Source organism: Danio aesculapii, chromosome 19 (assembly GCF_903798145.1).
Source record: "Danio aesculapii chromosome 19, fDanAes4.1, whole genome shotgun sequence".
NCBI lineage: Eukaryota > Metazoa > Chordata > Actinopteri > Cypriniformes > Danionidae > Danio > Danio aesculapii.
Window position 1 is genome coordinate 14,731,686 of NC_079453.1, and position 23,404 is coordinate 14,755,089.

At 35.5% G+C, this 23,404-nt stretch overlaps 1 protein-coding gene across 1 annotated transcript in view; it reads right to left on the reverse strand.

Moving 5' to 3' along the window:
* The window catches only part of hivep3a (HIVEP zinc finger 3a), an 80,440-nt gene that overhangs the window by 8,238 nt on the left and 48,798 nt on the right, over positions 1-23,404 (reverse strand). Inside the window, exons 3-6 of the mRNA XM_056480344.1 lie at positions 16,318-20,442; positions 14,246-14,385; positions 2,308-2,483; positions 864-965 (exon numbers count right to left, since the gene is read on the reverse strand). Of these exons, the coding sequence (XP_056336319.1) occupies positions 864-965; positions 2,308-2,483; positions 14,246-14,385; positions 16,318-20,058 (4,159 nt within the window). The 5' untranslated portion in view covers positions 20,059-20,442. The remainder of the gene's footprint in view (positions 1-863; positions 966-2,307; positions 2,484-14,245; positions 14,386-16,317; positions 20,443-23,404) is intronic.

Sequence of the window (23,404 nt, forward strand, 5' to 3'; positions counted from 1 at the left end):
AGTTTTGTAGAATTTGTTTTACATTTTGTGGCAAGTAGCAGTGTATTCAGTGTGATAAAATTTATCCAGGTGGTTGTTTTCACAAAGCTCTCTGTTTCGCGTTGAGCTGCTGATAAGCCTGTCAAACTTTATTCTGTGATAGCAACCACCTGGATGTACTTTATCCATTATATATCATTATATATGACATTTTATATTTGTATGAAGCACTGATAATGTTTTTTCTTCAAAATTTCAAATAGAAATAGTTTTTCCACCAACTATATATTTTTTTACTCATCTTGTCACTATGAAATGTAAATTTACAGTTTTTATTTTTATAAAAATATTATAGAGAAAAGTATAAATGATTCATCTTTGCACTGCATTATTTAGATAATAATGTGCTCTTTTTAACCAAATACCTCAGCATACCCCATCATACTATCAATTCTTGAAATCAAGCCCCAACTTTTATTAAAAAAATCACATTTGAGAAGCTGTTTGACTCATCTTTATCCCAATAAGAACACAAGTACAATCTTTAAAACAAGTACCAGACTTAAAACAATGGTATTGTAACGTCTAAACATTTGCATAAACATGCCTCTATTTTTGTTGTTTTATGCACCAAAACAATGCTCTAAATGACATTTTTATTTTCAAGCAAAAATATTACCTGTAGTCTACAAAATTAAAAAGTTAATATTAAAAAATAAGCGGTCTCTATTTTGTTTTTTAATTAGTCTTTAATCAATGTATAACAAACATTAGTAACATTTTATTTATTTATTTATTTACTTAAATATTTATTGTATTTTTTTTCTTCTTTATATTTTATCTTAATCTTCATAATTTCATCAAAGTACAGCACTTTTTCTCACCTCCTTCATCTGTCTCCAGCTCACACTGGACTGGTCCTGGAGCAGGTCCCTCTGGACATCTCTTCCCATGAGCCTTTGACTTCATATGTTTGGTTAGATTCCCTGAGGAAAGCAATATGAGAGTTTCAACATGGGAAGGAAAAAAAAGAATCATATTTATATAGTGCATCCCTGTGAGAGTACAGGTGTTGACTCAGTTATCCATGTGCATATAAACAAGCTTTACTACTGATACGATAACATTATAACAAACCACTATCATCCCCTTTTAGATGTTCTTATATGTATACATTTCCTTTTTTACATGATTAGTTCGAATAAGGCTTGCTGCTTGATAAAAAAAAAAAACATACATTATTAATGTATCATATATAGTTGAAGACAGAATTATTAGTCCCACTTAATGTTTTTTTTCTTTTTTTAATATTTCCCAATTGATGTTTAACAGAGTAAGGAAATTTTCCCAGTATGTCTGATAATATTTTTTCTTCTGAAGAAAGTCTTATATGTTTTATTTTGGCTAGAATAAAAGCAGTTTTAATTTTTTTTTTCTGAACCTTTTTAAGGTCTAATTTATTAGCCCCTTTAAGCTAAATATTTTTTCGATTGTCTACAGAACAAACCATCATTATACAATAACTTGCCTAATTACCCTAACCTTACTGTCATCATAACAAAGATAAAATAAATCAGTTATTAGAAATGAGTTATTAAAACTATTATGTTTAGAAATGTGTTGAAAAAATCTTCTCTCCATTAAACAGAAATTTGGGAAAAAATAAACAGGTTCACATATGAACCTATGAGCATCAAAATAATTCAGGTGAGCTAATAATTCTGACTTCAACTGTATAATATATTATATAATATAATATATTATAAATTTCACAAATTACAAAAATTTAAATAATAAAGAACTGACAAGTAACGTTGCATTAAACGTGACTTTTATTTTGTAGAAAGGCTAAAATAGCATTTTCTTACCTAAAATGTATTCGGTAAAATATACAGTACTTCATTGTTGGTAAACTGTATTCAAAACTAAACTGCAATTAATTAATTTGTTTGTTTAAAATAAATTATTATTAATTTAAATTATTATTAATTAGATTATTCAATTATTGGTTTTATAAACAGCGTTCTCCTATCATGATTTCAGGTCACGTTTCATTTTAAATAAATCTTATAAATCTTATTTTACAGATACTTTTATTAGACTATAATTGTGTAATTTTATAATACTTTCATTCTGCTTACTTCCATTTTCCTTGAAGTGAAAGACAAAAGTTATTTTGGTAATTTATTTCTACACTAACATACAGAAGAGCATATATATAAGTCCACAAACTAATTTAGTATTATTTTAATAGTGGCATTATTACTGTAATATGAACGGACATGTACTAAAAGCCACAGATCTCCATTCATCAGCATTTCAGCATACCTTTGGTTTTGAAGGCAAAGTTACAGTGCTGGCAGACATAAGGTCGGGCGTCCGTGTGGAGTCGTATGTGTTTGCGCAGCATGCTGGGTTTCTTACAGCGTATTCCACACTCTTCACATACATATCGACCTCTTCCTCGTCCACGTACATACACATATTCCTCACTTGACCTGTAGCTGGAAAACACAACATAACAACAGCTGAAAGAACATGTTGTGTAAATCTTCAATGCAGGGTTTGACCATGATCAGGCAGGAGTCACAGTCAAATAACAAGATGAAGCAACACTATAAAAATAAAATCATAAGTGACTAAATAGTAATGACAGCATATGATATTGAACTTATACAAATAAGCTAACTATGTTACAGATTATTTTTTGTCATATAAACTGTTTTAATCAGTTTAATCTACTGTATGTTAAGTTACTTTAACTTTAGTGATTTAAATTGGTAAACTACTAGTGCTGTAAAGAGTACTGAAAAATCATCCTCAAGTAAAAGTACAATTACTTGCCTAAAAATGTAGCGCAAGTAGAGTAAATGTATCTGTTGTAAATATTACTCAAAGTACGAGTAAAAAGTATACATTTTAAAATTACTTAAGAGTAGTGACTAGTGAGTATTACAATTTGAGTATTTGTAATTAGTTACTTTACACCACTGCATGTAAGGTTAATTTAATTTAACCTAAAAAATGAAGATTAATTTACAGTGCATCATATAAAAAGGAAAACAAACAGAAAACCCTAAAATATGCATTTCTTTTGAGGTACAGAAAATAAACATTGGAGAAAAATTCACCACTGGAATGAATTTGAAAAATTACACGTAGCATTAGGAAACAAGAAATTAGTGACAGGGAAGGGACATTTACCAAGCAATTCTTAATGGAACATGACCTTTAATTAATATTCTAATCCTTTTTGGCATAAAAGACTCTAATTATTAAGTAGGTATTGCTAAAAATATATCAGGGTCGCATACACTACCGTTCAAAAGTGTGGGGTCAGTACAGCTTTTAATGTTTTAAGATAAGCTTATCCTACTCACCAAGGCTGCATTTATTTAATCACAAATACAGTAAAAATTCTAAAATTGAGAAATGATATTGCACTATAAAATAAGTGTTCAAGTGTTTATAATTTAATTGATTCATTTATTACAGTGATTTTATAGATACATTTTCAGCTTCATTTCTCCAGTCTTCAGAGTCACAAGATCCTTCAGAAATCACTCTAATATTAATTATTATTATTGTTATTATTATTAATAATATCATTATTATAATGGTAATAGTAATAAAAGCAATAAAGACTGGAGTAATAATTTAATTTGAAACTACATACAATAAGAAGGTAGTTATTTAAAGTTTTAACTATTAAAATGAAAGAATTTTAAGTATTTAACAATTTACCTTTTTTTACATTTAATAAATGCCATCTTGATGAACAGAATAATTTTCTTAATAATAATAATAATAACAATAATAAATATGACTACCAAACTTTTGACCAGTAGTGTATATGTTTAAATATACTTGTAATTATACACTTGTAATAATGTGGTTGCAATTTAGCACATTATGTTAACCTTTTGAAGTTAGAATATATTAAATTTAAATGTAAAATCAAGTGACACATTACAATTACAATTTTTATTAAGTAATGCATTTTAGTATTTTAAACTTGACAATCAAAACAAATTATTTAAAGGAAAAAAAAACTGTTATTACAGCAAATATTTATAACGAACTTTAAAGTAGGCTACACCAGATATGGGTTAGGAAAAACATGTTGACCCTTTATTAAAAACATACATTTTGGTCAATCATCACGTTTACATAGACATTAGTTATCAAAATATTTGCCTTAATCTGAATAAGACAATAATATGATTATAGTGTTTACAAGAGTTGCTTTTTGAATGTTCCTTTCATGATCACGTTTTACATGTTTTAGCACATAATTAGATTAATGCCGTAACAAACTAGATATTTGATGTGAGGAACTGCAGGAAGAGTGTTGTTTTAATGGAATTTCATACTGCACGCCGTATGAGGAAAAATACTGTTCTGTTTAGTTTGATTATGACCTTAATCGGATTAAATGAATCAAAAATCACTGTTCATGGTAGACTCTTAATCAGAGTATTGTCTTAATCGTAGTTTTGGTGTCCATTTAAACCTATCCTTGTTTAGTTAAACTGACTGCAATGCGTGCAAAAAAGGTAAATCATATCAGACTAGCTATATATATATATATATATATATATATATAACAACAACAAATAGAATGTAACATAAAAACAGCACACACGCTGCAAGTCCTCAACATCACCTCTAGGTTAATTAAAATACCAGTGGAGCAAAACCTCTGCGCTGGAAAATGCACATAAAGAGGCCTATACATTGATCTCACAGGTCTGTGTGGGAGATCTGATCTCAAATCTATAGCACCTGCATGCTACGCTTTTAAAGGTGTTCTTAAACAGTCTGATATGCTTGGCACAGACCCTCTTTCAGACACCACACATGCATATATATCCATACACCCCCTCCGCCTAGCCACAGACACACATACACACACGGGTAGTCTGGCTGGGTATCCACCCTGTTTGTGTCCAGAAAGTCCCAAAACGGGGCCTCCACTTGACCTCAAACAGAGCACCATTTATAATGTCAAGAACTAGAGCCCCCCTCCCTTTTGACCCCCTTCACCGCCACCCCCGGCTCAAACATGGGGTTCTTGCAATGCCGCTCTGTGCCCAGAGTCCACACAACTGTGCCAATGCAAACAGCTGAGAGGAGGGGAACCCTAGACCCAACCAGCTGCTCATAACCAATAACATGAGAACAGATCAAGAACTGTGTGCCAGCTTTCTTAAAAATAACAGTCATAATAGGGTTAAATTTTGGAGATTTTATTTTTTTAGCTTTAGGCAGTGGAGCTATTTAATTGGCAGTTATGATACGAAACATTCATTTCTGTAACAGACTGATGTTCTAATTGCGGTAAACATAAAATGAATGTGATCAAATTTTAAAAAGTCATTCTGAATAGGAATGTACAATATTGGAGAAAAATGTGACGTGTGATCGCATTTGTAATATAATTTTACAAAAATAAGGAATAAGGAAACTGTTGTATGCACTGACACATCCATTAGCCTACATATTTAATTTAGTTTGTTAAGTGCAAAGATTTGTTTCAAAACTATTTTTAAATTCAGTTCTAATTTCCAGCAAAATTAATAAATGAACAATAAAACAAAGTGTGGTCAAAAAACTGAGTTAAATCCAAACACACATCCTATTCTTATGCCGATATGGTGATGCATACATCTCTAAAACCCGACAGGTGGACAAATCTAAACTTGATTTTATTAAAACTAGTGTAGATATGAATCTAATAAATAATACTGCTAATAATAAAAACATTATAATAAAAAGGATAATTGTCATGAATAAACTGGAAAAAATCCCATGGTAACATTTTAATCCCTTATTTATTTATTTTTTCATATGTAAAGATATTTGTGTATTGCTGTACATCCTGGGTGTATTAAGAGATGAGAAAGCGTTTGAACACACATAGACGTATGACGCGCTCTGCGCTGGACTTTAGACCAGCTTTTACTTGGTAAATGGGGCAGTTTATTTCATTTCCTTAAAATAGCAATGTGTCAACAATGCGTCTTAATACACCTCCTTTATAGACTGGCACACCCATAAGTCCACAAAGTAGTGCAAATTGAGAAGCTGTTTAAATAATGTGGTGCAAAACGTGAAAATTAGGGTTGCGCTGGTCTGAAAATAGCAACAAATCATGCCAAACACGACTTGTGCCTTAGTGCGCTAGGTGTATGATAGGGGCCTTAATGTTTTCTTATTACATCGCTGTCTGGAACTTGATTCTGATTGGTCACAACATTCCATGGTGTGTTATTCCCAGATAACAACCACTGAAAGTAATAGCACAGGTTCATCTGTATTCATGATTGTCTGTCACACCGCTGTTTTTGACTGTTGCGTCATCTTGTGACTGAATAATACATAGGTTAGTGTATGCTCCATTCAGCCATTTTCATTTCTGTCAGCTTTGCGTTTAATTAAAGAAAGAATAAACTATTATGGCTCAGACCAATGTTGTGTGTCTGATTTTTATGTTTTTTTGGCAAGCAGTTGTGTAATAAGTGGGATAAAGTACATCCAGTCGGTTGTTTTTGCAGTCTTTCAGTCTTATTAAACAGCCCTCCACTTCACGCTTCAGGTTGCTGGGCTTGTTAGGGTTTATTCTGCAATAACAAGGCAGAGTAAAGCTTTTTAAGGCTTATAAATAAGTCTTTTTAGGTTTTATACAAGGGAATGGTTGTTATCGCAGATTATTACACAGCTGTCTTGAGTACTTGATTCTGATCATTCAAACGCAACATTCCAAGATATGTTATTTCCAGATAACAACTGCTGAACAACATAGGTTTATCCAGGAACATCAAATCAAAAAAAATTGCAAAATCCCCTGCAAATCTGTACCAAAATAGAACAACATATCAGCATATTTTCACATTTGGTCTAATTGCCTGGTCCAACCCAAGTTTGACTGATACAAACACATACAGGTAGTTTCAAAAATTTTTGTTGATAAACTTGGAATATTTACTAATTGCTTCGGATGATTTAATTTGACAACATCTGTTGTCAAGTGAGCAACTCACTGATTCAAATGATCTGTTCAAAGTAAGTCTCAATGTTTTTATTAAAAAAATAATAATACTAAATGGTACAGTATCAATGTTAAATTAACATAAAATAATCATGTATTTTTGCTGCTGTATCACATAATAATTATTAAACTAACATGATTACTCTAAAACTAACAATATTAAAACTAACATGATTATGATATTGTTTTTCTTTAAATGTCCCTTAAACTCAAACATTTTACTACACAGATTATGTTTGTTTTTACATTGTTTCTATTGACACCAAACATTTACACACATTGAGGTTGAATTGTTTTGTTTTATACTAGGGTACATGATATATTTTGTTATTTACACTTGTTTGCACTTGAATTGTCGTGAATTGTTGTGAGTATGACTTTTAGCAATAAAATTTCTAGCAAAATAAACATTCATAAATATGTACTTTTCATACTTAAGTACATAAACAACAATACTTTTGTACTTTAAAAAATAGGACTTTATATTTTTACTTTTATTATGGTATTTGTACGTTTAATCAAGTGCCTGATTTGTTGTCCGCTGGTAATGTTGCACCACAAAAGTGTAAATAACCGCTCAGATGTATTTTTAACATATTTAGAAGCAGCATCTATCAGGGTATAAGCTGTCAAATGTACTGTATAGGCAGATGATTATATCAGCAGGCATAGAGAAAACTCGCACTTAATTTTAGAAGCATAACAATTCAATGCTATTAAACAAAATATGAAAAACTATTACTAATGTCTTCTTCAAGTCTCAAATATACCACACCCACCACACCCATTTTTGTATAAATGGAGTCGTTTGACATTTCTGTGTGGAGTTTGCATGTTCTCCCTGCGTTCGCGTGGGTTTCCTCCGGGTGCTCCGGTTTCTCCCACAGTCCAAAGACATGTGAATTGGGTAGGCTAACTTGTCTGTAGTGTATGAGTGTGAATGAGTGTGTATGGATGTTTCCCAGAGATGGGTTGCAGCTGGAAGGGCATCCACTGCGTAAAACATATGCTGGATAAGTTGGCAGTCCATTCCGCTGTGGCGACCCCGAATTAATAAAGGGACTAAGCTGAAAAGAAAATGAATGAATAAATGAATGAAAGCAGAAAACTGTTGACTTCGATAATAGGAAAGAAAGTATAATGTATTAAGTGGGATAAAGTACATCCAATCAGTTGTTTTTGCAGAATAAAGTCTTTTAGTCTTATTAAACAGCCCTCCACTTCAAGCTGGGCTGCTGCTTCCAAACCTTTATGAGTTTTTTTTTTTTCTGTTGAACACAAAATAATATATTTTGAAGAAGCTGAATACCTGTAATCGTTGACTTCTATAATATGAAAAAAAAAATATTATGGAAATCAATGGTTAGATGCTTCCAGCTTTCTTCAAAATATCTTGTCTTTCCAGTATTGAAATGTCTTCAACAGAAGGAAAAAAAGACTTAAAAAAAGATTTGAAACAAATAAATTGTGAACTGATTTTTTGTGATAACTTCTTAAGTTTTGCTCAAATAACTGCACAAAAAGGCGGTACATGACATTCTAGTCTCAAGATAAGATTATTTGCTATCCTTTTAGATGAGACTTTTTGAGATTATTTTGCTAGTTTTATCATTTGCCAGGTCTAAAGTTTAATACTCTAGTGAACATGATTAGTAAACAAACACCTAAACGTCAGTATGACAACTAATTATTAAGAGGTTAGGAACGGTCTAAAGAATGATCTTTAAAGTCAAATGCAAAAACTCACGACGTGCTTAGATAAACTGTGCAGTAACCACGTAATTACCCTCCACCTAAAACTCTGAGTCAATCCATTTTCTAAACATTCACGCAAAATCACTCGCCTCATACATCAAGTAAAACCTCAGAGCTTCCAATTTTAAAATGCTCAAACCACCTTAACCACTTTCAGTCTTTTCATACTGAAGAGACAGAAATGTGTCCTAAACCTGTGCTCTCCGAAAGCCAGACTTGTATGGTGAAACAGCACAGTGCAATTATGAGTCAATTTCATGGGTTCTGTGAAGAGTATGTTGTGTGTTATAAGTGCCATCATTTTTCAGAATCGCCACAGATGGTTGTTTCTAGGAAGACTTGTCCTTGTAAACTGATCGCAGTCACGACAGACTAAGTCACAGACTACATAACCTTGAAGAACTGCATTTCTTCTTTCTAGCTGCGTGCCTGATTTATTTTGTAGTTCATAAAAAAAGCCTTGAAGCCAGACTGATTCATAGTTTTAGTTCAAATGGCAGATTATTTTTGTTATTGTGACCGAGCTCATTGATTTAAAATAAGAACTTACATTAAAAAAAAATGATAATAAAAAAAGAAATAAAAAACGCTTTAAAGCACTCTTAAAGCCCAAATTATTTGTAAAAAGCATGTAGCCACACTTTTTATATAAAATGTCTTCCATTTTGGTTGTGCTAAATTGTTCATTCACTGCCTGCCAAACCTGGCCCAAACCATTGTTTCATGATCTTAAAAGGACTGGTTGAAAATTAAACATAACAAAAACAACTGGAGATGACAACAACATTGTCCATCGGGTACTTTTGACATCAAAAGAACATAAAATAAACACATTTTAATGTCAATTGACTACCCTGATGTCAAATGACATCAAATGAGTATCAAAATACATGTAAAAAAACTATTATAGTACTGTTCTGTAATAGACTTATTTATGTATGTTTATGCCAGTGTTAGATGTCAATTTAATGTTGTTTTGACAAAGGCAGTTTGCATGCATTGTAGGGATACAAAATCCAGTGAGTGTAAATTTGTAATCTTGAATTGAAGCTTTCAGATGATTAAACCTTTTCCTATATAAACTTTAGTGTCATTGTTTTTGTGGTCTAAAACTCCATCAATGTGTGGATGTCAAATGGACGTCAAGGTTTTGACATGAAATTGATTTGCATTTCTTTACATGCTTTTTTGCATTATGTATGTTGTAAATATGATGTAGTTTTGACATCCAGGTGCTGGATAGAAGGTCATGCAGACATGCACTTGTGTTAGAAGTGTTAAGATATATGTGCTGTTTATCAGTTAACTTCTGTTAAAGTCTATATTTAAGTTTATACAACAGTTCTGTCTGGTTCTCGAATCTGATTGGCTGATAGCCGTGCGTTATTCTGCAATATACGGCCTCTTTACTCTAGTGTATTACTCTAGGAATGTATGTATTTTGTGTTGGCCACTTTTTGTATAACCTTAAGTTACTTTTTTGTTGGCCATCTGTATGTTTCTCCTAGTTTCTCATACAAAAGGTTTTTGACACTCTGTGTTTGATTTTCTTTTTATATACACGATTATGCCATGGAACTGCTGTATAAATGCAATATCACACTAGCAGCAGTGCAATATGGCTGTATATTGTCACTGGTGGGACACTAAGGCAACAAACACCTCCCACCAGTGCCAATAAACAGCCATATCATACAGCTACTGGAGTGATTTGCTCATATACTTCATGAATTTACTATACTAACATCTACATACTAGTTGTATAGTTGTAATTATACTGTTTAAATACTGCTTGAGAGTAAACAAACAGAATTGGGAGAACAAGTATAGGCCAAATATACAAAGACATTTCTGTCAGGATAGTTAAATAAAGTAGCAACATTAATTATACTTCTGAAAAGTATTCAAAGTAAATTTCAGAGAGGTACATAAAAAGTAGGCTGAAAGTATGCTCTCATTCTATAGTTTAAAGTAATAGCACAGTAGAATATACAGTTGAAGTCAGAATTATTCACCCCCCTTTGAACTTTTTTTCTTTTTAAATAGTTCCCAAATTATGCTTAACAGAGCAAGGAAATTTTCACAGTATGTCCGATAATATTTTTTCTTCTGGCGAAAGTCTTATTTGTTTTATTTTAGCTAGAATAAAAGCAGGTTTTAAGTTTTTCTGAATCATTTTAAGGTCAAAATTATTAGCCCGTTTGAGCAAATTTTTTAGTTGACCTTATTAACCTAGTTAAGCCTTTAAATGTTACTTTATGCTGTATAGAAGTGTCTTGAAAAATATCTCGTAAAATATTATTTACTGTCATCATGACAAAGATAAAATAAATCTTATTTATTTATAACTTACTTATTTATATTTATTAGAAATGAGTTATTAAAACTATTATGTGAACTTTATTTTGTGAGGAATTTATTCAAGATTCCAAAACAAAAACGCTTTATTTTATTGTTTTGCAATTGTTTGTAAAATAATTTCTATTGCAGCAGTTAAATGCAAATTTATCAGAATACATCTAACCATGGGGCTGCATGGTGGCCCACTGGGTAGCACGTTTGCCTCACAGCAAGAAGGTCGCTGGTTCCAGCCTCAGCTACAGTAGGTCAGTTGGCGTTTCTGTGTGGAGTTTGCATGTTCTCCCGCGTTCACGTGGGTTTCCTCCGCGTGCTCCGGTTTCCCCCACAAGTCCAAAGACATGCGCTAAAGGTGAATTGGACTACGTTCTCAATGCAGCCAAATGTGGCTCGAATTAGATTTTTTTGCCTACATGTGAGTCAGGTAATGACAGTGTAAACAGCCCAAACCGCATGGAATCTGATCTTTTCAGTTCTAATTTGTGCCACTTTTATATGTGGTATTAAATCAGACACAGATCTGATGTTTTGAAACGCGACTGCAGTGTGAATGCATATGTCGAATTCCATCTGATTTTACATAATCTTTGAGCGACATGCGTCATAATTCTGTGCTGCACACATCATCTACTCCTCAGCAGCCTAGTAGAACAGCACACAGGGCAATTACTTTACCACAGAAAGTTGGTTGTTCATTTTGAAAAAAAATAAGATAAATTAAGGCAAAACTGGTGCTTGTTAACCAATCTGGTTAATGATTGGGCCACGGGTTGATTGCGAAGCTGAAGAGCATTGGGTGGTGTTGTGCACAAAGGAGGCACGTGCACAAAGGAGGAGGCACTTTCATTTTAAGGGGAACTTTCTCTCCGCAATAAAAAAGGGCAGGTGCTCAAGCACCCAAACCCCCCTTCTGCTAATGAAATAACTAAGCAAACAGGGATAAACCAACTCTGCCTTCACAGTTTAGTCTGTTCATTGATGAGTTCACTACAACGGTGGTCAGAAAGACACAGACCGCGGTTGTCATAAATCACAAATGATCAGTGTTTTAAATCACAAGTGACTTATTTTAAGTTTCAAATGGCGAAATACACATTAGTAGTGGCAGGAAAACCTGTAACAGTTCATGAAATACACCACGGTTGTCTGTGAAAAGGGTCAGTTTATTCCGTTTATTAAGGGTCAGTTTATTAAGGGTCTGTAATTGTACTTTTGCACATGTGGGTTTGGGACCATGATCTGTTCACACTGCAAATCTGATATTAGCCATATTTATAACAACAGTGTGAAAAGCTATGCAAAAAAAAAAAATCAAATCTGAGAAAAAATCTGATTTGAGCACTAAGCCTTGCAGTATGAATGTAACCTTGGATAGGCTAAATTGTTGGTAGTGTATGAGTGTGAATGAGTGTATATGGATGTTTCCCAGTGATGGGTTACAACAGGAAGGGCATTCGCTGTGTAAAACATGCTGGAAAAGTTGGCAATTCATTCCGCTGGGGCGACCCCAGATTAATACTAAGCCGAAAAGAAAATGAATGAATGAATGAAGGAATGAATGAATGAATAAATGACAGCTAACCATATAATTCTGTGTAGTAAAGTAAAAAAGCTAAAAAAGTTGTTGAAGGCCATGCACCCAATCAAATGACATGAACCTAGTTATATTAAATATTGATTTAGCTGCCAATAAGGGTTAAAAAGCTTGTAGCCATGAAAGACTTCGCCTTCCATTGTCTTTAATTCATTTGCATGCAAACACAGAAGACCAGAATACATTTTTGCAATCTGCTTCGACCAAAAAATGTAAAGCTTGGCAATCAGTAAGCAACAGTGTTGGAGTGCATGGTTTGTTTTCATATTTAAACTGTTATTTGCTATCTGTGAATTATTAACCATTATTGACAGATGCTTAACATCATATCCTGTTCAGTGTGGCATCCACAGAAATTTAGAATTTCAAAGTATTATATAACCATGACTTTATACAACTATGGTTTTTTTTGCAATGAATGTAGTGAAGTCAGAAAACAAACACTAAAACTATAATGACAAACTTGAACTAATTTTTATGCTAAGCTTACATCATATTTTATTATGCATATTCTTGAACATATTCTAAGATGCTGGTTTTTCATTCATCTAAAAACCTCGAAATGTGAGCCTACTGCCTCTTGGCCATCTCCATATGCCTACAGCTCAATGACCAAAATCATTGATGCAGTATGGTGTAAATGGGACTCTGTGGGGTTCCACAGGAAGTGACCGCCAGGCTAGGTATTTTCCTGGCTTGGGCAGTGTAACAGACGGTCCGTGTTGGCTCTGAAAACCAACCAATCTCCTGCAGCGGGACAAGAACAACATTGCTCAAAATACTGACAAACCGGTGACAGAAAGCCACCACACATACAGTATGGGCAGGGTGCACAGGGACTAGGACAGAAGCTTAAAGTATTTAGCTTTCAGATGAGTGAATAACAAATCAAATCTACTACATTTACAGTAGTATTAAAAACTAGATTTGCATTAAAAAGTATAGGCTTGCAAGGCTGAAAAATAAGTGTTTTATATTTTGATTCTAAATGAAATCTTGTTTTTTTCCCATTATGCTCACAGACATCTAGTTTTCTTCAAGCTGTTTACAAGAATCAACACCTAACATAACACTATCTCGGAAGTGTAGGAACATTTAAACATGGTTAAATTAACACAAGGTAATAATACCAATCATAAATGGCCAAATGCCGAATTCTCAATACAAATAAATGCAAGAAAGAAAACTGACCACAATTCACTATGCAAATACATGCAAAAGAGAAGATGAATCATGCATTAGTATGCAGATATTCCAAGAATATAATCACTCTGGGTTTCATTTTAAACAACTAAATGCTAAAGAACTTTAAAGTTCAAGCCTACAAAAGCAAAACAGATAGAGATTCAGTGTGCCTATGAATGAAAGCAGAAAAAAACAAAAACAAAAGCTTTTTTAAAAAAGTAAAAAGTGACAAAAGTTTATAAATAAAGCATTGAAACTATACGATGTAACTGAGACTAAGCAATTTATGTTGTATTTGTAAAAATGCTATTAGTATGACTTACCCTCCCTCACAAATCTGTACCCGTGAGCAGCATTTAGAGGTAGATAACTGGTCTTCCTTCTCCTCCATTGTTTTTGTTTCTTCCTCCGTCAACTCAGCTTGCTGGGCTTCTTTCGGTTCTGTGAGCTGAGCGGCATGTACCTACACTCGAGAGAGACACGGGCAAGTTCACCAACCCTATTCCGGGTGCCCAGGGAGACAGAGATGAGGGGGGAAGTCTCATTCAACATTTTCCAGATAGCATTAGAACTAGTTTACTTTACAATGTCTTGCTAAGTTTAATGACTTCCAAGAAAATTTTTAAAAAAAAATGACAACAAACCTCAGCTAAACAAATATTAGCCCCCACTTTAATTACAACAGTGTCAACATGCATATTAGTTATTGTCCCTGCTAGAAAGCCAGTTTCAAGTGGACAAGGTGGTTTTAGAATGTGGCAGCAGAATAAACAGCTAGAAACCTGCTACGATCTTCCAAAACACAGTTAAAAGCTTAACACTGGAACTACCGAGGTGGTCATTTTCGACCATTTTTATATTTGGTAATGTGACTTTTCTTAAATGCATATATATATATATATATATATATATATATATATATATATATATATATATATATATATATATATATATATATATATATATATACATACATATATACACTCTACAGTTTGACAAATATTGCTGCTGTTGGACAACATAATACTTCTAAGGATTTTTTAGTCGAGAATGTAGTGGTTTAGATAGCAGCTATGCAGTTTTTTATATGGATAATGCCTATTTTAAATATTTATCATTTCTGAGAGACAGCACGCTGGGGGCCATTAGCCTGTCATTGAGCAGACTAATGACAGTTAATGTTGTTCATCCACAAGATGGTGACAGAGACCACATAATAAGCCCTTAAAGGATAAAAACAGTGTAATTTCTAACTACAGCTGATCAAATCATAAAACTGGTAAGTGACATTCTAAGTCGATCTCTCTCTTTTGTATGTTGTAATGCTGTATTTATACCTTATAATTGTAGTGTATTGAGTGTGAGATGGGATATCAAGAATGTGTGTATTTTGTGTTGGCCACTCTTTGTATAACCTTGAGTTTTTGGTTGGCCATCTGTTTGTTTCTAATGACTCTCCTGTTTTCGTTACCCCAGACTATTTGAGTAAACAGAAAGAAAGAAGAAATCTGCTAGTGTTGGCACTGCTTTGGCTTTTTCGGGGATAATTATTGTGAACTCTATTAAGAAATACTGGGAAATCTCCGTAGACTGATGGCATTTCATGCCGTTCAGCCTTATAATCTTAAAATGTCAGCAAAAGCCGCTGTTTTGTCATAATTTTAGACATTTAGTAGAGAATCATTCAAATACTAGCTCTACAGTGATGTTGGTGAAGTAGCAACAGTTTCTGCTGTTCTGACGTCAGCTGCAGATGTGAATGAATGGCAGAAGAAAGTAGTTCCTCATACAAAAGGATTTAGATATTCTCTGTGTTTTCTTTTTTATATACATGATTATGCCGTCAAACTGTTGTATTAATGCAATATCACACTCATAGCAGTGCAATGTGGCTGTATATCATCACTGGTGGGACACTAAGGCACCAATGCACGCCTCTCACCAGTGCCAATATACAACCACATCGCACTGAGTGTGATATTGTTCATATATATTTCTTTCTAACATTGTAATTTTATTAAAATGCTAAAACACAAGAGTTCTGAGTATTTCTACCTTGAATTACCATAACTGTCAAATTGACCACATGCATTTGAGCATTCACTATTCATTCCCTTGCCTATGCATGCATCTGTTGATTATCAACCTCCTGTTAACAAAAACATAAATTTCTGATAGTTAACTTTACTTCCGACATGTCTTTCAAAACAACATATTAAGTGCTATGAATGAGTGTCAATGTAAATATGACGTGACAATATGATGTCTTATATGCAAATGGTCAGAATGACCAATAGGGCCATTCTAGTAGTTATTCAGGGAGTTCCAGTGTAAAGCTGAATCCAAGCAGAGCCTGAATCATTGACTTAATAAACACAAGATTTGTTACATTTACCTCAGTCATGTTGGGCTTTTGGGAGTCAGGTGTCTCTTGTTTCACATCCAAAGAAGGTGACATGGATGCCATGGTGTAGAGAAGTGTTTCATGTCTCTGCCTGCATTGCAACAGAGAAAGCATTTCCTTGCTTGTCAGGCCAGGAGGGTTTGGATTGCGGGAACTTGTACACCATGAAGAATAGACTGAGTTTTGTTGTTCACTCTGTATGGATGGATTGGGCTTTATGTAGTTTAGAAAGCACCAGCTAAAAGTTAGGTTCGTGTTAAGAGTCTGAAATGGGGGATCTTTGTGTTCAGTTGGGAAGATGATACTTTGCTCACCCAGTACTTCCTCCTTTTTGTATTCAATCAAAACCTTATCATCACTCCTTTCATTTTCCTGGTTTTCTTCCTCCTCTTTCACTCGTTTCTGCTGTTGCTCACTTTCTGGGTTGAGGTCATCACTGCTTGTGGGGGACAGGACACGTTTGGTTGCTCCAACACTTACTGAATCGGACTTTTCAGAAATTGGTTGTTGATCCATTATTTCAAACTTTGAGACCACCGAAACTGAACTGACTCCAGAGCAACAAGGTTCCTGGGGCCTTGAAACAAATGTTTGTGAAACTGTTGTATAAATGGAGCCTGCATGATATGGAAGGTTTGAATTAAGACGGACTGGAATACTCTGGACTGGTAAAGGTCTAAGTATTTCTGGGTTTGAAGTAACATCAAAACCAATATTCTGAAGCTGGTGACAATGAGTGATGTATGGTTGGTCCTTTTCCATGGGAATTTCAAGCTTGAGTCCTGTTGACATTGAAGAATAATGAGCTCTGGCAGCACCTGATGGACAAATCAGACTTCCCACTGTAGTGAGGTGGTCAGTATGAATCACTGGGGTCAGCTGCAATTTACTCAGCTGAGTATTCTCTGATAAAACATCCTGTGATTTCATGATCTGCTTCTCACCAAAAGAATGTACAGTATTGCTTGAAGACACATGATGAGTGGATGGACTGTAGGAGGTGATTGGGCTATGGCTAGGTGATGTGCTAGTCCTACGAGTGGGAGAGCTGGTGTTGAAGACTTTGGTAGCTTGGTCTTCCTCCTCAGGTTCCCTCACAGCACTGTGCCTCAATAGAAGGCATTTTCGCCTTTCTCTCCATCCTGCTGGGGTCCGATCTGGAGACAAACTACTATAGTCAAATGATTTACTGCGAATCTCTGTGATAAGGTTAGCAGTTTGAGGTATATGGGGTGCCTGCTCAGATGCAGAGCGCCTCATTTCTCTGTGAGAATTTGTTGGAACTGTCAAAGTATGTGTGGCTCTTGATCTCCTAGTTGGTGTCAAATCTGCATCAGCTTTTCCTGCCTCTTCAAAGGAAGTTGATCGGCTGGAATTGAGAGATGTGCAACTGTCTTGACTTGGACTGTGAGGCAGGGACATCGATTCAAAGCTTGAGTCCCCCGAAGACTGTGCTGCTTCTGCAAGACGGAGGCGTTTCTTTTTAGGTGGCAACTTCTCAATTGGAAGTTGAGCCAAAGTTGGACTTCTCTGGGGCCACTGGAATTCACTGACTTTTTCAGTGTCCTTCATTTTAGGGACAATCGGAGGAGGTGAGACTGCCATGGCTTCCGTGTTTGAATCTTCCGTGACCAGAATCTCTGGTACCTGGACATTCTGTTGGCGTACAAGTTTACGGAAGGATAGTTTACTTGCTTGCTGTTTTGTCTGTGGGTGAGGAGAAGTGTGGGAACGATCATGAGTGTGAGAGGGTTCATCTGTTCCAGGGTTTTTACTATTATCATGTTTCTCAAATGAACTGGTATGCTGAATGACAGATATTCCTTTCAATGCACCTTCTGTGCTGTATTCTTGACTTAGTTCATGTGTCCCTTTAATAGGCTGTTCACAAGATGGTGCATACCCTCTTAGTGGTATATAAGAAACTGAGGGTAAAGAAGGATCTTCAAATTCAATACTCTCTTCTTTTCTTCTTTTTCTAAATGCAAAAGCACCAGAACGGGATGTAAATGTTCTTGTGGATTCATCGACTTGACAGACAGGAATTTCACTTTGTTGAGAAACATGAACTGTGCAACAGTGTTGTTTGTGTTTTTGATATCTCTCCATGTCAGTACACACTATACCACATGCACGGCACTCAAATTGTTCTTGTTTCTGGCTGGGATCAGGCATTGTAGGAACTGAGTGATGAAATGATGAAGTGGAATAGGATTGTTCCTCCATTGTTAATTCAGCGCCAATTGGCAGTTCAATTGCAGGTTGTCGTCTTAGCATCCCATGGCGCCGATTCTGAATTGGTTGCTGCTCATCAAAGGATTGGCTAAGACGAAGGCTACGGGAAGTTTCAGACACATCACTAGTACTTGCATCTGAGGGCATGGAGTGACTTCTCAAAAGAGGAGCAGTGGATGTTGATTCAGTTTGTTGGATACTAAGAGAATGATGTTGAAATTTCTCACATGGTACACCAAGAGTGATGGAACCACTGCCTTTTGCACTTATGTCTATTTCTTTTGGACTGTGAAGAAATGGCTCTTTGGAAGAGGCTGCTTTCAATTCTGTGCTGCTTCTCCTAGAAAGTGAGAACCTTCTGGGCTTGACACTGTCAATCTTACTGGTGTCGACAACAGCCTCATTTATGGTGATGAGTTTAGTGATGTGGTCAATAACTTGCTTTTTGGGCACATTAAATGGAATTCTTTTCCCTTCTTGCCCAGCAGGATGGGCATGTTGTTGATGAGAAGTCCTCTGTAAATGACCAAGGCGACCAAACTTTCCAAGGATGACTTCTGCATAGCTTTTCGCAGTTGTGTTTGGAGGACTATCTTGAGAGACTTCTGTGCTCTCAGATCGAGAGAAATAGCCGGACTCTGTGCTACCTTTGCTACTTAGACCAAATGATGAGGATGCTTCATCAGATGATCCTAAAGGTGTACGTCTTCCTCTGCTAAGTCTCATTGCAAGTCTCTTCTTAACTGCATGAGAGTCCTCTATTTCCTGCAACTGTCCCTCAGAGCACCTTTCTGTAGCATTTGAGTTTTGAATGGACATCCTTTGTTTTTCTAAATAAGGAGATGGTTGGCTTTCTTCATCTGAATCTGTAAGTGGTTCCTCTGAACAACTTATACCTGGACCCTCCCTGTCAGCAGTCAGACCAGCCTTCACCCTATGAGTGTGGGACTTTCGATGCTTGTAAAGGTTACTTTTAGTCTTGAAGGAGAACCCACATGGTGCGCAAGGGTAAGGCCTCTCTCCAGTGTGGGATCGAATGTGTTTCTGAAGCACACTGGGCTTAGCACAAGCACGACCACAGTAAGAGCACACATACTTTCCTGGTTTTTGAGGTTTGCGCTCACGCTTTTGTCTAGGTGTGCCTTCCAAGACCTCTTCCATGGAACAAGAGGATTTAGCTGATACTGCTGAGGATGAAGCTCCAGATGGCATTTCACTAGCCTGGCTCATGTTAGCATCAAGACGTTCAGAACTACCTGATGCCCTTGGTGGCTTTCCCTCTTCAACAATGTCTCTCTCCTGAGCAGTTTTTCTCTGTAATCTGAGCCGTTTTCTTTCAATATTAAGATGTTTCTGCTGTTGTGCATGGTGCAACTGGGTGACAACCTTTTTCTCTTCATGATACTGTGGCTTAGGGTTGTCCACTGGAGTCTCATTCTGCTTTGCTAAACCTCCAGATTGCTCCCCTGTGGTTGCCTGGCTATGCAAAGCCTCCATAAAATGGGATGAAAGCCTAAGGTGCTATTTATTCCAGACTGTATGAATGATCAATTTATTTGATGAATTCAGAGCACTGCATAATACTTTGTTCCATTCAACATATGCATGGGTTTTACATATTTGTCATAGCTGGAATGTTCTGTATACATTATTGCTTGATGGTAGAAGAGCTTCTTCCAATGAATTATATAAAACACAGCTACAACTTTTCAGTTAGAGTAAAAACTTTTTTCTCTCCTGTTGTCCTTTCTTGTTCTTAGAAATCCACAATATCTAGGCTTTTCCATGAATGCTCTTTCTGGTTCTCAATTTCTGTGTTCTGCAGATGCTTTATGTTCCAAATATGGTTAAGACAGATGATCCATTTCAGAGATTGGAATTCTAGAAAATACCAGAAACAAAAGAATTAGTCAGACTGCAATAAACTGCTGATAGAATACAATACACACCACTCCCTGCATTAATGTGTGTGGCAATGCTCAAATAGCTCTAGCTCACAAATAGACTACTCGAGAGTACAAATGTGACCATTTGAAAGCAGTCCCTTTCCATCACACACATCAGAATTTTCATCCCGAGTTTTAATTGTTTTTTCCAATACAGGAAAAAGAATTTGACATTTAAAATTCTAATGGGATTACAGCTTTTAACAAATTGATTTTAACAAAGTTTTCTCAGATTCAATCTCAGAAGTAAACAAGTTTTAAAAACACAAGAAATCACTTATAGCGTTGGTGTTGGTCCATTGTGAAAATGGCAGGATTATAGTTTAACAGAGTGAGATCTACAGATTCTTTAGAATGTTTAACAAAATCCCAAATTAAGATAGCACTGATGTTGGTGAAAACACACTCTGACACGGCTTTCACTAGAACACAATAAGGAATTAGGCATCCCACTCACTGACCAGCTGGTATTGGCACCCACGCTTTGCTTTAGGGGGCGGCTAGGTGTGGAACCACAGGAGATCCTGCTGGTACATATGAAAATCAGTGCCAACTATACATTCCAGCACAATGCTTGTGTGAATCCAACTCTAAGTGTTCACAGACTTCCAATTATAGTGGAAAACGAACATACTGATGAGTTTGTTATTATGGACAGTATGATATGATAAGGGATGAGTACTTTCAAATACCCAAAACAATTGATTCATCAAAAATTAACCAACACCACTGAAAACCTAAACAAATCTTTAAGTTTTAACAAAAATCAACTGCAGTTTGAAGACTTCAAAACAAAAAGGTTAAAACATGCTTTAGTTGCATTCACATGTCATTCTGTGGTTTTCTGGGTTCGATGAGCATATGTAGGTCGGACGGATAGTGTAGGAGGCCTAAAACATGGTGGTTGTCTGGACTTGGATGTGAGTCAAGCAAGCATTCATCTCTCTAGAACCACCTGTTCTGTCCTCCCACTCAAAAACACTGGCGACCTTGAATCACAGACTGCAGTGGCACATCACAATGACTCATTTTAGCTCAGGCACAGTTCTATAACTGTTCTACAATTCTGTATTCAAACTACACATCTCTCTTCTACAGAGAGATGTATCTGTCTTCACTGAACTGTTTCGCAAACATGTTCTGAATTAGCAGGCAGGATTAGAATTTGACTGGAAACACAAGAGAACATTTAAAAGCTAAACTCATAAAATCTCTGCAGGTAATCATGTCAACCCTCGATGGTACTGCAGACAAAGCAAAAGGGATCATCTTTACTAAACTGAACATGAAAACTTCCAATGTGTGACACCTGTGAGCATTTTACAATATTTTATAAAGAGGCCAACGACGAGTCTTACCAATACACAGTGTAACCCTGCCAGCTTCGGGTGGTTAGAAACCGGGAATAAATCTTCATCCTCACAAAACAGAAGCATTACACTGTACTTAACCAAATCTAAAATATGTTGCTTAAATACGTTTAAAAAAACCTTGCCAATTTTCCCTCACACACACTAATGGGCACCCAGTGGTGGTTCCTATGGCAACGGCCCTAAACCATGCAATGGCAGATGGAAGCAAAGCTGGAGGGCTAAATTTATCTCCCAGCATCCTCCCTGACTACAGAGTGAGCGCCTGACAAGCCAAGGTGCCCCCCTTCTTTCCAAAAATCCTCATCTCTCTAGACAGGAGGTGATGGACAAGGAAAAAAACAATACCAGAATCTAATATTTTCTTACTTAGATTTAAAAAAAAAAAACTAATGAAAATGAAATGATATTCACATTAACATAACGATGATAAGCAAATAAACTAGTGTGGCTCATATTAAATAAAACATTAAATAAAATGCTCAAATATATAGTAATTAAATGTACACTAAATAAATACAACAGTCTCAGAATCTATTGTTTTCTTAGCAGGGTTTCTGCAGATATAATGTCAAATTTAAGACTTTTTAAGACCATTAAGTATTAAATTTAACACCTATATCACAATATCAAAAACACGTACAGTATACACATAAAGAGAAAATGCAAAATCACAAAACTAGTGGTAAATAAATGTATTTAAATTGAACAGTACTAAAGACAGGTTAGATGCACCATTGAACGACAGAAAAAAAAAACATCTTAATGCTGATTTATACTTTCGCCTGGCGCCGCATCACGCACCTCACGAAATGGACGAGGCTTTTATACCTGACACGTATGTCATTGAGATATTCTTTTAAATGACTGGAGGGCGGTCAAAAGAAACAGAGTAAAATCAGACAAATAAAAACAGAAGTAGAAATTTTCCGGAACTAGGTCATATCATTAATATCATTGAACATTTTGGGGGGGCCTCTTTTTTTTGTTTTAACAAACTTATCCCTCAGGTTTTTCCAAACTTTTACAAAAACTTTCCTCCTTTCCCACTGCTGTTGCAATTTCTAGCCAAGAATTATTGGTCATCTGGTTCTCCCTATGATCACAAATGGACGGATCATAAAGATATCTGTACAGACGTACCTGTTTCAGACAAAATCTCTTCAAAGTGTTTCGTATTCAACTCAAAACAAATGCGGTGCCTCGCGAACTGTTCATCCGAGTCTCAAAAAATTCCATTAGCTCCGCTATGGCATTATTTCACTGACAAATATCATGAGTGCAGTATTACAAGTCAAGAGCACATTCATGTAATACGAGCAAGCTAATCTCTTTGCTCATGCACCGATTTCCTCTGTTTGTGGACAAAACTGCATGCAGCCTCTCAAATATAATATGCTGCTAGCGTGCAAATTTTCTCACTCTCAAATATGCACTACTCACGCACAAATTTTCTTGCACGCTCTCAGTACACTGTTCCCTCCTTCTTTCATGCTCTTTCATGTGATTTATATTAGTACACTATTT